This window comes from Vigna umbellata, chromosome 4 (assembly GCF_029865625.1).
Source record: "Vigna umbellata cultivar VRB3 chromosome 4, Vumbellata_1.0, whole genome shotgun sequence".
NCBI lineage: Eukaryota > Viridiplantae > Streptophyta > Magnoliopsida > Fabales > Fabaceae > Vigna > Vigna umbellata.
Genome location: NC_142168.1, coordinates 18865216 through 18878377, shown reverse-complemented (window position 1 = coordinate 18878377; position 13162 = coordinate 18865216). Strand labels below are relative to the sequence as shown.

Here is a 13162-nt window from a genome sequence, read left to right as displayed (position 1 = left end):
AAAATTTAACCAAAAGCTTCTTCTCTGTGGCAGCTAAACGCACCCCCCTGCTCGTTGCCCTCCAACCAGTTTTCTCTCCGAGAATTCCAGCCAAAAGAGTAGCATCCAGCCCGAAGAGTAGCGTGTAGAATCGTTCCCCCCAAAAACACACCAGCCTCCAAACCAAAAGCCTGGACCGAGAGTTAGTGAGAGAGTGGCGGCTGTCCTTCTTCTAAGGCCGTGTGTCCCTTTTTTTAAGGTAGGGTCCACACAATAAAACCCTAGGGTGTCAAGTCATTAACTTCTAATTTTTGGGTCTAATCTAATTTACCAAAAATTGACCCAAAATATAAGAGTTGATTCAAAAATTCTAAACTACTGAGTTACAATTTAATTAATTCAAAAATGTCTGTGTGGAGAGTCTTGAATTTATTTGGCATTCTTCCTGATGTCCCAAAATGTATTTCCGAAATTTTCCTGCACTTCAAAATATGCACTTAATCAGCTCAGAAAACCCAAATTAGCACAATTACAAATTTCCGACCAAATTAAGCAGAATTCGGAAAACGGGGAAATAACAAACAATTAAACACAATTCCCTGGTTTATTTAAGTGCATTAAACTAAATATAATTCAAGAAATAACGACTCATCAATCGTCATTCTCTTTATGTCCATTGAATGTTTTTTTAACCTTCGATATGGATGATTAGATTGTAAAAGTATTTGATGATGCATATAAATTATCTTTCTTTTGTGTTTCAATTGATGAGTTGTAGTGTTTTCTTCACATATAGGACATACTTTATGACACTTGACATTGTATCCTGACAGATTATCATAATTTGAGAAGTCATTAATGGTGCAAAATAACATTGCATGCATTACAAAAATTTCATATGCGAAGGCATCAAATATTTAAACCTAATAAACCTACAACAACTTCAAGTCTTCAACTAGTGAGTTAAGATAAAAGTTTATGTCATTTCTAGGTTGCCTTGAACCAAATATCATCATTGACAACATTATGTACTTTTTCTTCATGCACATTCTAGGAGGCCAGTTGTAAATTATTAATATAAACGGCTAACCACTGTAGTTGGTACTTAAATTACCAAATGGGTTCATTCCATCAATAGCAAAACCATGGTGAAGATTTTTACATTCTTGACCGAATTGGGTGAATTCAAGATCAATATTTTTCTATTGCATTGAATTGGCTAGATGATGAAGCAATCAATCAAATGTTCTCTCATCTACATGTCATCTATGGTTTTTAACCTCATTTGGATTCTCAAAGAAACACTTAAGTCTGGCTATGATTGGAAGATACCAAACTACTTTCAAAGTGGAATCATCATTTTCTATCTCACAACTTTCTTCAATGTTGTTTTTCTACTTGATCGTGATAACCCATATTTCAGACATTTTTTCAAAGCTTCAAACTCTTTCCTGTAGAATATGCCCTCATTTGGACATGCATATTGATGAGTGCATATTTATGCCCACATTTATGCTGATGAAATTCATGTGTTTGAATGATTGATTTAAAGAGGATTTGTGATGATTTGATATATTGTATTTGGAATTAAAACGGACTTAAAAAGTGATTTTAATTGCATAAATTATTCTTGGAAATTCTTACGTTTATGTGTGCTGCTGAAATTATAAGTTCTATTGGTCCAAATGGCAATTCAAGGCCCAAAATCAGGTTTTATTTGAAAAATAATGTACAGATGGGCCAAACAGATAGACTTTACCCTTGCACCTCCTAAACTCTCTACATACACTCCTATTTCTGAAACAGGCCAACAACCAAGCCCAAACACTAAGCCTTTTCTCCTACACTCCCTAAGTTTCCTGTTCCTACCCCTCCTAAGACAAACTCCACCAAATTCTACCACGTGTCCAAATCCTCCAAACACATATCTAACCATTAAGAAGCTGCCACGTCATTAATCCTCTACACACCAAATAGACCAACCACATGTTGCCACATCACCCCCCTCTGCCACATCATCATCTTCTCCCCAGAAACTCTAATTCCCAAATCCAACCCTAGCCGCCGCGGAGGCGCCGTCAACTACCGCCTCCGCCACTTCGTCCTCCACCGATGATCAACCTTGTCACGCTACTCTGCCACCATCGCTTGATCTCCCTCGTAGCCAGCAACGTCACCAACCTCCATTCGTCTCGCTCATGTCGCCACCACCAAATCGTCAGAATCGCGACACCGCGTCGCTTCGTCACCGGACATCCACCAATAAGGCGCGACTTTCTGGGCGCCATCCGCGAGTTCATCTTCGCATCACCATCATCGCGCTGGCGCATCAACGGACCACCACTCCCACCACCACAATCGAATACCCTAATGAGGAGTGGGAGTTGAGACCTGCCCTGTTAAATGCCTTACCAAAGTTCAGTGGGTTATCAAGGGAGAATCCACACAAGCACTTAAGACAATTTCACATGTTGTGTGAAAACTTTAGATCTCCCAGGATCACAATAGAAAGCCTTAACATGAGAGCTTTTCCTTTTACTCTTCAAGGAGCAGCTCAAGATTGGTGGTATTATCTCTTTGCACGTATTACAAAATGGGAAACTATTGAAAGACTCTTTCTTGAGAAGTATTTTCCTGCATCTAGATTATCAGCTATCCGCAGAGAAATTCAAGATATAAGACAAAGAGATAGAGAGAATCTTAGTGAATATTGGGAAAGATTCAAGAAACTATGTTCTTCATGCCCTCAACTCCAAATTGAAGATTTTATTCTAAGTTTTATGAAGGCTTAAGTCCTACTGATAGGTCATTGGCAGATGTTGCAAGCGGAGGTTCTTTCTTAGACAGGTCACCAGAAGATGGTATAGATCTAATATAACGGAAGGCAATAGACAATCAACAGTATGGCACAAGAGAAAATTCAGTTACTTTGCTGAAGGGAGTGCATGAAATTGAAAATGGTGTAGTTGATGGGAAGAAGATAGATGAAAGATTAAATAAGCTAGAAAGCAAACTCGATCAGATTGCAAGTTTTTTTAAAACCTCAACTCCACAAATTGCTAAGAAATGTGGAATATGCATTTCAACTGACCATTATACTGATGAATGTCCTAACTTGGTGGAAACCACTATGGAAAACCCATCTCAAGTTTTTGCTGCAAACATGATTGGAGGAAATAGACCATACCTTAATTTGAGTTATTTTGTAGTCTTTAGTCATTATTGTTTTAGCAAAAAACCTTTGTTCTTGTTTTAATTAAGAATTTCTCTTGAGAAATACTTGAGCCTAGTTTGAATACACTCTGGGACCCTATGACATTGATTTTAAGGAGAATCGAAGTCATAAATCCTTATTAGTGTGTATTGAGTTGAAAAGTTTAAATTTGTGCTTATGTGGCTCCACTTTAAACTTTGGTTTTTATTAACCAATGTCCAAAGGAGAATATGACCTTGATATTTTTCTAACTAAGACATATATATTCACAAAAATTGTAAAAATGTCATTGCATCATTTTATGCTTCGTTGTCATTGAAATCAAAGTCTAATAGGCGAGTTAGAAACCATATTTTGTACTAGTGTCATATTATATCTTACACACAAAATTCGTAACATATAAATAAAATTAACATAAACTTATATGATAGACTACAAAAGTAATATATTTTAGGAGGGGTTATTTTTCGACGGTTTGGGAAACTCTGAAAAATTCCTGGTGGTTATGACTAAAACCGCCACTAAAATTTAATTTCTTTTCTTTTTACAATAATTTTTCGGCAAATATTCTCCCAAATTAGCTCCCTCCCCTCCTCGCACCTTCATTTCCCATGTTTCTAATTTTCTCAAGCTCTAACTATTCCCTCTTTCCCTACACCTTCCTCTCTGCATCTGATTTTCTTGCAAGCCTTAGCTATTATCTCCCTTCCTCGCACTACATTCTTCAAACCCTAGCTGTTCTCTCCCTTCCCCACACCACATTTTTCAGACCTATTTGTTCCTCCCTTCCCCACAAGCCCTATCTCTTATAGTTCATGGAACTCTTCGGTTTGGGTTCGGCTTGGTCTTCCGCTGCTTAGGAACGAAAACCTAGTGCGTTTGTGGGCTGAGCGAGGCCGACCGTCAAGGTATTGTTCGCCGGAGGTCCGGGTGCCTCCAATCGAGGGGCTCTAGCGTGTATTCACTCTTGCACCGACCATCAAGGTAAACCGACATTTAATTACTATGCTCGTCGCTCTGTCTGCTTTTGCCTCTCTCTACCGATTTTCTAAGAACTTGGTTAATGGGTGAAAGGGATAAGATAAAGCACCTGAAACCCTTCCCACGAGCTTGGTTGAGACTGAAACGAAGAATTGTGGAAACTCTAACACCTCTTAATCTGGTTCTACAAGAAGAGGAGGCAAGGAAGGTTGAGGTTTAACTTCTATTTTTTTTACGTACATGATATATTATAATTCACTTTTATGGTCAATGATATATTATAATATTATTTTTAATGTTAATAGTAGTAGTGAAAATAATTATTAAGTTACTGTTAGCAAAGGTTAAACAAAAATTGTCATATTATTGCTCTCTCTTTCATAAAGAGAAAATTTTTGTAAGCCTTTTAATGTATGAAACTTCACTTACTAACAAAAGTGTTAGTTAACTAATGCAAGTGTAATAACCAAAAATCATGTTCTTAAGAGAAATAGAAGTAAAGAAGAATAACTAAAGTATGAAACCTTTTGTGGTTGTGTTTTTGAACGTCCTTGGATCCTGCGAGAATTGCAGCTTCAAAGTTTTCAGTTATCTCCAGTTGAGTGAAGGCAATAACAAAATACATTTTACCCTTTGAAGGATGGAAAATATGTAATAAATATGTTTATGGTGTAGTAACCACCAATAGCATGTGAAAATGTTAGCTTGAAGAATCATAAATATATACTTGTGAATTCTGGAGTACAAATAGCTTTGATGGAAAATCCCCTAGCCATGGTCAAGCACTTTCAAGAGAGTGAAAGCCATCCATGAAGATGACATCAACTCTACCTTGTGGGCCACCTTCGGAGCCATCACAGAGCATGAATTGAAGAGTAGTGTAAGAATTTAGGCCATTGTATTAGGCCATGTAGTGTAACTTTTATTTCAAGTTTAAATCCCTTTGAGAAGTTTGGTACAAGAGAACTTGAGGTAATCTTTGGCTAGAAAAGACTTGGTTTCTAAGCAATCCATAGTGGTTCACCTCTCTTTCCTACAAGTGAACTTAAGCTTCTCTTGTCTCCTTAAGTCTTTTAAGGAATTTTATTCGAAATACTAAGTTTGTTTGCATAAGCCATTTTTTAAATCTTAAAAATCTCTAGGATTATTTGTGAAAATTGTTTTTCAAAATTGTTTTAAAACAAATGAATTTTTATAGTATCTTGCATTTAAGTCATGCTGAGGTTGAGCTGCATTCTAAAGTTAAGAGTGACCTTCTATTCTTTGGTGAGAATACTAGTGCATTATCATACCTAGCATGGGAGAAAGGAATAGAAGAACTTCATCCATTCCTAGTTAGGCATGGTAAATATCATATATTTAGTTTATGCATCTCTAGGCTTGTAGGACATGCAAGTGAATGATGGAATCAAAGACAATCTAAGGTTGAGAAAGGTAGAAAATCTCCAATTAAAGATTGGTGTGACTTGAGAGCATGCATGAGAAGAAAATTTGTTGCTTCTTACCTTGTAATAAACCAAGAGAAAATATGTGACATGAGAAAGATAGAAAAGAAAGAAAGAGTTGAAAGAAAACAATATCTTGCTATCTTAGAAGAAGAGCTTATAATCCTTAATGAAAAACAAGAAAAAGTCCAAAAGGATTTTAGGAAGATAAAGAGAATAAGAGATGAAGACAAAAGAAGGAAGAAAGAACAAAGAGAGAAAAAGGAGCAAGTAAGAAGAGAGAAAAAGGAGGATGAAAGAAGAAGAGAGTATGAAGAGAAAAAGATAAAAGAAAGGAATGAGAAAGAAAAGAGAGAAAAAGAAGAGATTGAGATAAGAGAAGAAAAGGAAGAGTTACTAAAGCCCCCTACCACTCCCACAATTAAGATTGAGACTAAGATGATAAAAGGAGTTTTCCAATCCTTGAACTTTTCTCAATACATCCAACCATCTTACATAACTCCAACTTTTACTTTTGAAAAAATTTCAACTTCTTTTTCACCTTCCACTATTTTTAACTCCTCAAATTTTTCCAAATCAAACTTTGATTTGATGTTACCTTCTAGGATACAATTAACTCAAAGTAAACACAAACAATTTTGTGGAGTAGACCTTCAAAGTTTTCAAGTAAAATCTTTTAAAATTAGCATAAGGTCTTCTTTAAATCTTTCATCTAGATACATGTTGTTTGTGGCTCATAAGATTATTGGTTTTGTGTTTGATGACACTTGCATATGGATCTTTGATCCTAGTGGAAAGATACACAAAATTAACCAATAATAAGAAAAAGGTTTTTGTCATAAAAGAACAAGAAGATTTGAGGACAAATCCTTTTCAAAAGGGAGGGTATGATGGCATATCCCTAAAAATTAAGTCTTGTGTTGGAATGGATAGTCTTTCAAACATATACATCCAACACAAGACAAATAAAAGCTTCAAAGATGCTCTTACTCTTCAAGACCTTGATCATTCATTTGATTTAAGGTGTATCATTGTTGGGAGCTATATTCTTCATTTACTCACTATTATAACATTTGTTCTAACTTGTGTTATAAAATTAGGTATTTGACCTTGGTGGAGAAGCACACAAAACTCTAAACAAGATAAGGAAGTTTGCCTTGTTCCATGTTGAAGATTTGAGGGAAAATCCTTTTCAAGAGGGAGGGAATGATGGCAAATCCCCTAGCCATGGTCAAGCACTTTCAAGAGAGTGGAAGCCATCCATGAAGATGACATCAACTCTACCTTGTGGGCCACCTTTGGAACCATCACGGAGCATGGATTGAAGAGTAGTGTAGGAATTTAGGTCATTGTATTAGGCCATGTAGTGTAGGTTTGTTTAAGGCTTGTATTAAGGCCTAGGTAGCATAGGATTTTCGTTAAAAGTTAGGCATCCAAACCAAGTGGAAAGTGTGTGCCATGTGTGATGCTTCCAATGGAGAGAATTTACTTTTTAAAAGGTAGCCACATGGCACCTTAGGAGTAGAGAGTTTTTGCTTTTAGTAGTGGCCACATGGCACTCTAGGAATGAAGAGGATTGTGTTTTGTGAGTGGCCACATTTCCTCCCATCATTGGAGAGGATTTGTGGACACTTGTCCATTCCTTAGAAGGCCTTATTTTTGGCCAATGAGAGCAAAGGTGGGAAATCATGCTTTTAGGGTTAGAAGGAGACATCCTTGGCCTATAAATAGAGGTGTCTCCATCCTTGTATTTCATCTTGGAATTAAGTAATGTTATGCTGCCAAAATATGGCCATACTCTTCCTTGATCAATACTAGAACAACCCTAGAGGCCCTTGTAGTCACCTTACTCCTTGAGTTGGCCTAACCTCTCTTGGAGCCACCAAACACTACACCACCACCACCATATCTCCTAAAGGCTTTGAGCTTTTACACCATTCATACATTAGCTCATCATCCTTGGACCACATTTACCACCACAATTCCGCACTATTCGTCCAAGGAACACCCTTCCATGCACATCTCCTAGCTTTGGCCCAACCTAGCCAAGGAGATTGCCATCAACAAATAGCTTTGAGTTTGTTACTTAATTAATGTAATTTGTCATTTCTGTTGTTGCAAAGCCTGAAGTACAGTCTCTAATATTTGGTTAGATTATGACGGCTCGGCTTGAGGGGGAGGAGGAGGAGGAGGAAGCCTAGGTGCCATCTTCTGTTCACACAGAGGAATGACCATCAGTCCAACTCAAATAAACAAGGACAACCAACTTAAACATGACTAAGAGTACACAAGCATAAGCAAGGCACACATACCCTACAGGATTTTCTAAGGATAGAAACTGCTCTGATACCATAAATGTAACATCCCAGATTATATAGAAGCATATAACATAGGAAGTCCACATTTAACTAAAAGAGAACAGTTAGAGTAGACTGTAAATAAAGTTGTTAAGCTTACAGTCATCCCAAATTGAGTCATAATTTAAAACCTAAACATACTAGAGTATTTCAAAAGATAAGGAACCACTTAAAGTCCTAATGAAACTAAGAAACAACATTGTCTTCCTCCACAGCGTGCTCTAGAGGCACCTCAATCACCTCTGCTCACCTTCAAGTGGATATCATTGCAAAAGAAAAGCATACCCAAGAAAAACACAAACATAAAAGCAAGAGTGAGCTAGATATAAAAATCATGTTATAACAGTCACAAGCAACATGCAAGTAAAGACAAACACATTACACTACACAAACATGACTTGTTGCACTTAAACTTGACTCGTCCGGACTTAGAATGATTGTCGAGCTATGGCAGGTCGTGCACTCGTGGTGGCCTCTACTGCTTTGCAAAGCCATTGCCAATGGGTTTCACCCTACCACACTTACGAGGTTAGTCCGTTATCACTCACCTTGGGCCATACTAGAAGCACTCAAGACTAGGACCTCCTGCTACTACTCACCACATGATTCAATCCTCTCTACTTGAGAATGATTGACCATTGTAGTTCCAGGATAACCCCAAAGACTGAGCTACCGTGCAAATCATTCTAAATACTAAGGGCACCACCATGAATCTTCTCCTTGAAGATCATGGAATTACGTCCAATATTATAGGGCACCACCATGTGACCTCCTTAGAGACCCATGCAATTACCTGCATCAACCATACTTAATACAATCAACCACCAAACATGTTTCATACCATCACATACTATCAGTTCAATAACATTACTACCATCACGCTATGCATTTCAATCATTCCACACACTTGGTTCACCCAAAGCAAGAGCAAAAGGGTTCGCACAGGGCACCCCATTCATAAGGCGAATTAACTCGTTGAGGTGTTGTACCTCATGTCCCACGCATAGCGCACCCAGGTCACTATGCGAGAGCCCAAACAGAGACCAACCCCCCTAAAACTCTCGTTATGCGCCCCACTCGCCTTTTGAATTAAATGGGCAATGGTTCCAAACCACCACCAGTCGCATAGCGACAGGATTCGCCAAGCGAATCCACAAACATAGAGCAACACCCTCTGGTCATTCGCACAACGCACCAGCCCACACAGCGAATTACCCAGACAGTGAGCACCCTCTACAGGGTCTCGTTATGCGAGACAGCTCACATAACGACTCTGCATCATCTATAGAACGCAAATTCTGCAAACTCACACACTCACACCACCCCTTACCATTTCTAGGCCTCTTGGCCAACTTCTAAGATCTTCAATTCGTGTATTAAGCTCAATTAAACTTGCTTAGATGACCCTAACCCTCCCCATTACTAATCTAAAGTGATTGAGACCCAAATTCCTTCTTAAAACACTAGGTTCCTCAACTTAGGGGATCAATTCTAATTCTACCATTTTTAGCCTGTTCTAAACCAGTTTTATGATCCAAACAAGTCACAATTGACTTGCCCAAGATGTCTCAACAGTCCAAATGTGCCCAGAACCCCTACTTCCCAAAATCACTACCTCTTCCTCTCAAGGTGACCCAAAACTCTACCAGTTTCAGATATCCAACATACCCAATTTCAGATATCCACTTCATGCAAATAACTACACAGTCACTAATTCCAGCATCACAGATTATACAGTCAAGTTCATATAATGCATCATACCCAAGCAAGTGAAATACCACTCCAAAAAACATATCAGTTCAGATTTCAACACACATGCACACCATACACTAAAAATTAGAAGAATGTCTAGATCCTCTTACCTTGGAATAAAACCGCACAACTCACTAGAATGCCCTAACGGTACCTCTCACAGCAATGACTCAAACAATGCCCTACAACCACCGAAATGGTGAGGGAACTAACTCTTAGAGCTTGGACTAAGTAGAAATGGAAAAAGGAAAAACAAAAAGGCACATGGAACCAGCAAGAACATACGTCTCCATTCAAGAACAGTAAAGAGGAGGTTGCATGGAGGGACTTACCATCTTAGAACCCAAAATTGATCAGATGGTTTTGAAGCCCTCTACGTCGCGTACGTTTGAGCACCACCTAAAACGAAATCTATTAGCTTAGGGAAAGGAGATTGAAGAGAGAAGGAGGTGAGGTTGTAGAGAGAATGTAGAGAAAAGGGGAATGGAGTTCTTAGAGACAGAGTGGTGTGTTGGAGTTAATGGACCAGGAGGTTTAAAAAGCCCATTTAAAGTCTGGTTCCTTTAACTTAAGGTACCCTTTTGCTTTATTTTCAGGTCCTCACATACTTCCACAGATAAAAAATTTTCGACCTCAAAAATTAGGCTTATCAAAGAACAAGTGAAGATAGGACTCCCTCATGACTCCTTCTAATTCCCAAGTAGAGTCATCAGTTCTACTATCCCAGACGACTTTGACTGGACTGATGGTTTTGCCTCTAAGTTGCTTATTCTGGCTTTCCACGATCTTGATAGGTTGCACCTGCACAGACAGATCTTCTCTAACCTGAACATTCTCAGCTTCTACTACATGAGACGGATCAGGTACATACTTCCTAAGCTGTGAGACAAGGACACTGGATGAAGGTTTGCAAGCCGGGGTGGCATGGCTATCTCATAGGAAACTGATCCTATACGTCTCAGGATTTGATAAGGACCAATGTACCTAGGAGACAACTTCCTAGCACGAATAGCTCTTCTCACACCAGTAGTAGGAATTACTCGGAGGAAGACATGATCCCCAACTTCAAATTCCAAGGGTCTACGCCTCTGATCAGCATAGGACTTTTGTCTACTCTAAGAAGCCCGCATCCGTTCTCGAATGAGCTTCACCTTCTCTGTAGTCTGCTGTACTAACTCGGGCCCTGTTAACACATATTGTCCCTCCTGAAACCAACACAAAGGTGTTCTGTAGCGTCTTCTATACAAGGCTTCAAACGAAGTCATACCAATACTAGCCTGATAACTATTGTTGAAGGTGAACTCCACCAATGACAACACCTCATCCCAGACTCCCAAGTGATCTAAAATACATGTCCTCAACAAGTCCTCAAGTGATTGGATCGTCCTTTCTGATTGCCTATCAGTCTGGGATGATACGCTGAACTCATATGTAGCCTACTACCCATCTCACTTTGAGATGTGTGCCAAAAGCGAGACGTGAACCACAGATCTCTATTTAATACGATGCTAGAAGGTACTTCATGCAGTCTTACAATCTCCTTGATGTACAACTGCGCCAACTTCAACATCGACATCCTTAAATTAATCGCCAAGAAATGGGCACTCTTGGTCAACCGATCCACAATCACCTAGATCGCATCATGACCTCTAACCGTGCATGGTAAATAGGTAACAAAATCCATGGCTATGCTATCCCATTTCCACTCAGGTATCTCAAGCTGCTATAATAAACCTCCAGGTCTCTGATGCTCTATCTTAGCCTTCTAATAGGTTAGACAAGAGACAATAAACTGAGCTACATCTCTCTTCATACCAGACCACCAAAAAGACTTCTTGAGGTCTTGGTACATCTTAGTCATGCCTGGATGCATGCTAAAACGACTTTGGTGTCCTTCCTCAAGTATTAATCTCTTTAATTCACCATCATTAGGGACACACGTCCTACCTCTGAACCGTAAGAGACCATCTGTCCCTGTATTGAAGTCCTTTCCTTTTTCTGTACCAATGAAAGCTACTGACTTCTGAAGCTCGGTGTCTAATAATTGGCCTTCTTTAACACGCTCTAATAAACTACTAGACACCACCAATTTACTGCATCTAATGCTGTCAGCTTCAAAGTCCACCCGCAATCTCAAATCTCTAAAGCTTTCCACCGGCTCTAACTCTCTTACTATCAACGCGGAAACATGCACTGACTTCCTGCTCAATGCATCTGCCACCACATTAGCCTTCCCAGGGTGATAGAGGAGATCAAAATCAAAATCTTTAAGAAACTTCATCCATCTTCTTTGCCTCATATTAAGCTCCTTCTGATCAAAGAGATACTTTAGGCTCTTATGATCGTTGAACAATTAAAATTGCGCGAGATACAGGTAGTGCCTCCAAATCTTCAAAGCAAAGACAACAGTTGTCAACTCTAGGTCATGTGTGGGATAATTCTTCTCATGAGACTTGAGTTGTCTCAACGCATAGGCAACCACTTTCTTTTCCTACATCGGCACACACCCCAAACCCTGATGAGAAGCATCACGGAAAACCTCAAAAGGTTTACCTATGTCAAGCATAACCAAAATTGGTGCACTAGTCAACCTTTTCTTTAGCTCTTGGAAGCTAGTCTCATATCGATCTGTCCTAACAAAAGGTTGATCCTTCCTAGTCAATTGCGTCAACAACGCCACAATCCAAGCAAAACTCTCAATAAAACGACGATAATAGCCCGCCAAATCCACAAAACTCCTGACTTCAGTCATAGTCTTAGGTTTCTCCCACTGGAGTACTGCTTGCACCTTAGCGGGATCAACAGAAATTCCTCCGGCTGAAATCACGTGCCTAAGAAAAGGAACGTCTTCCATCCAAAACTCACACTTAGAAAGGTTGGCATACAATTTTCTCTCTCTCAGTACTCCAAGCACTGCCTTAAGGTGATCTTCATGCTCTTCCCGAGTCTTAGAATAGACAAGTATGTCATCTATAAAGACAACAACGAACCTGTCTAAGAATAGTCTGAAAATTTGATTCATATAGTCCATGAAAATGGCTGGAGCATTAGTCACACCAAAAGGCATAACTACATACTCATAGTGGCCATATCTAGACCTGAACGTCGTCTTCTGCACATCATCTGCTTTCACCAAGATCTGATGATAGCCCGATCTCAAATCAATCTTAGAGAACATCGTAGCTCCGTACAATTGATCCATCAAATCATCTATTCTCGACAATGGATACTTATTCTTGATTGTCAACTTATTCAGTTATTGATAGTCAACAGACAACCTTAAGCTACCATCTTTCTTCTTTACTAGCAGCACTGGCGCACCCCACGACGAAGCACTCGGTCGGATAAATTATTTCTCTAACAGCTCTTCAATCTGCTTCTTCAACTCGGCCAACTCAGTTGGAGCCATCCGATAAGGGGCTATAGATATTGGC

The 13162-nt window shown here is 39.2% G+C and overlaps 1 protein-coding gene across 1 annotated transcript; it reads right to left on the bottom strand.

The window, feature by feature from the left end:
- Positions 1-10361: 10361 nt before the first annotated feature.
- On the bottom strand, positions 10362-12906 carry LOC148199450 (uncharacterized). The gene is made up of 6 exons (XM_088112671.1): positions 12786-12906; positions 12243-12698; positions 11544-11942; positions 10880-11070; positions 10713-10816; positions 10362-10656 (listed from the first exon to the last, which is right to left on the bottom strand). Exons 1-6 carry the CDS (start codon positions 12904-12906, stop codon positions 10362-10364), a joined length of 1566 nt encoding a protein of 521 aa, XP_087968797.1.
- Positions 12907-13162: the final 256 nt, after the last annotated feature.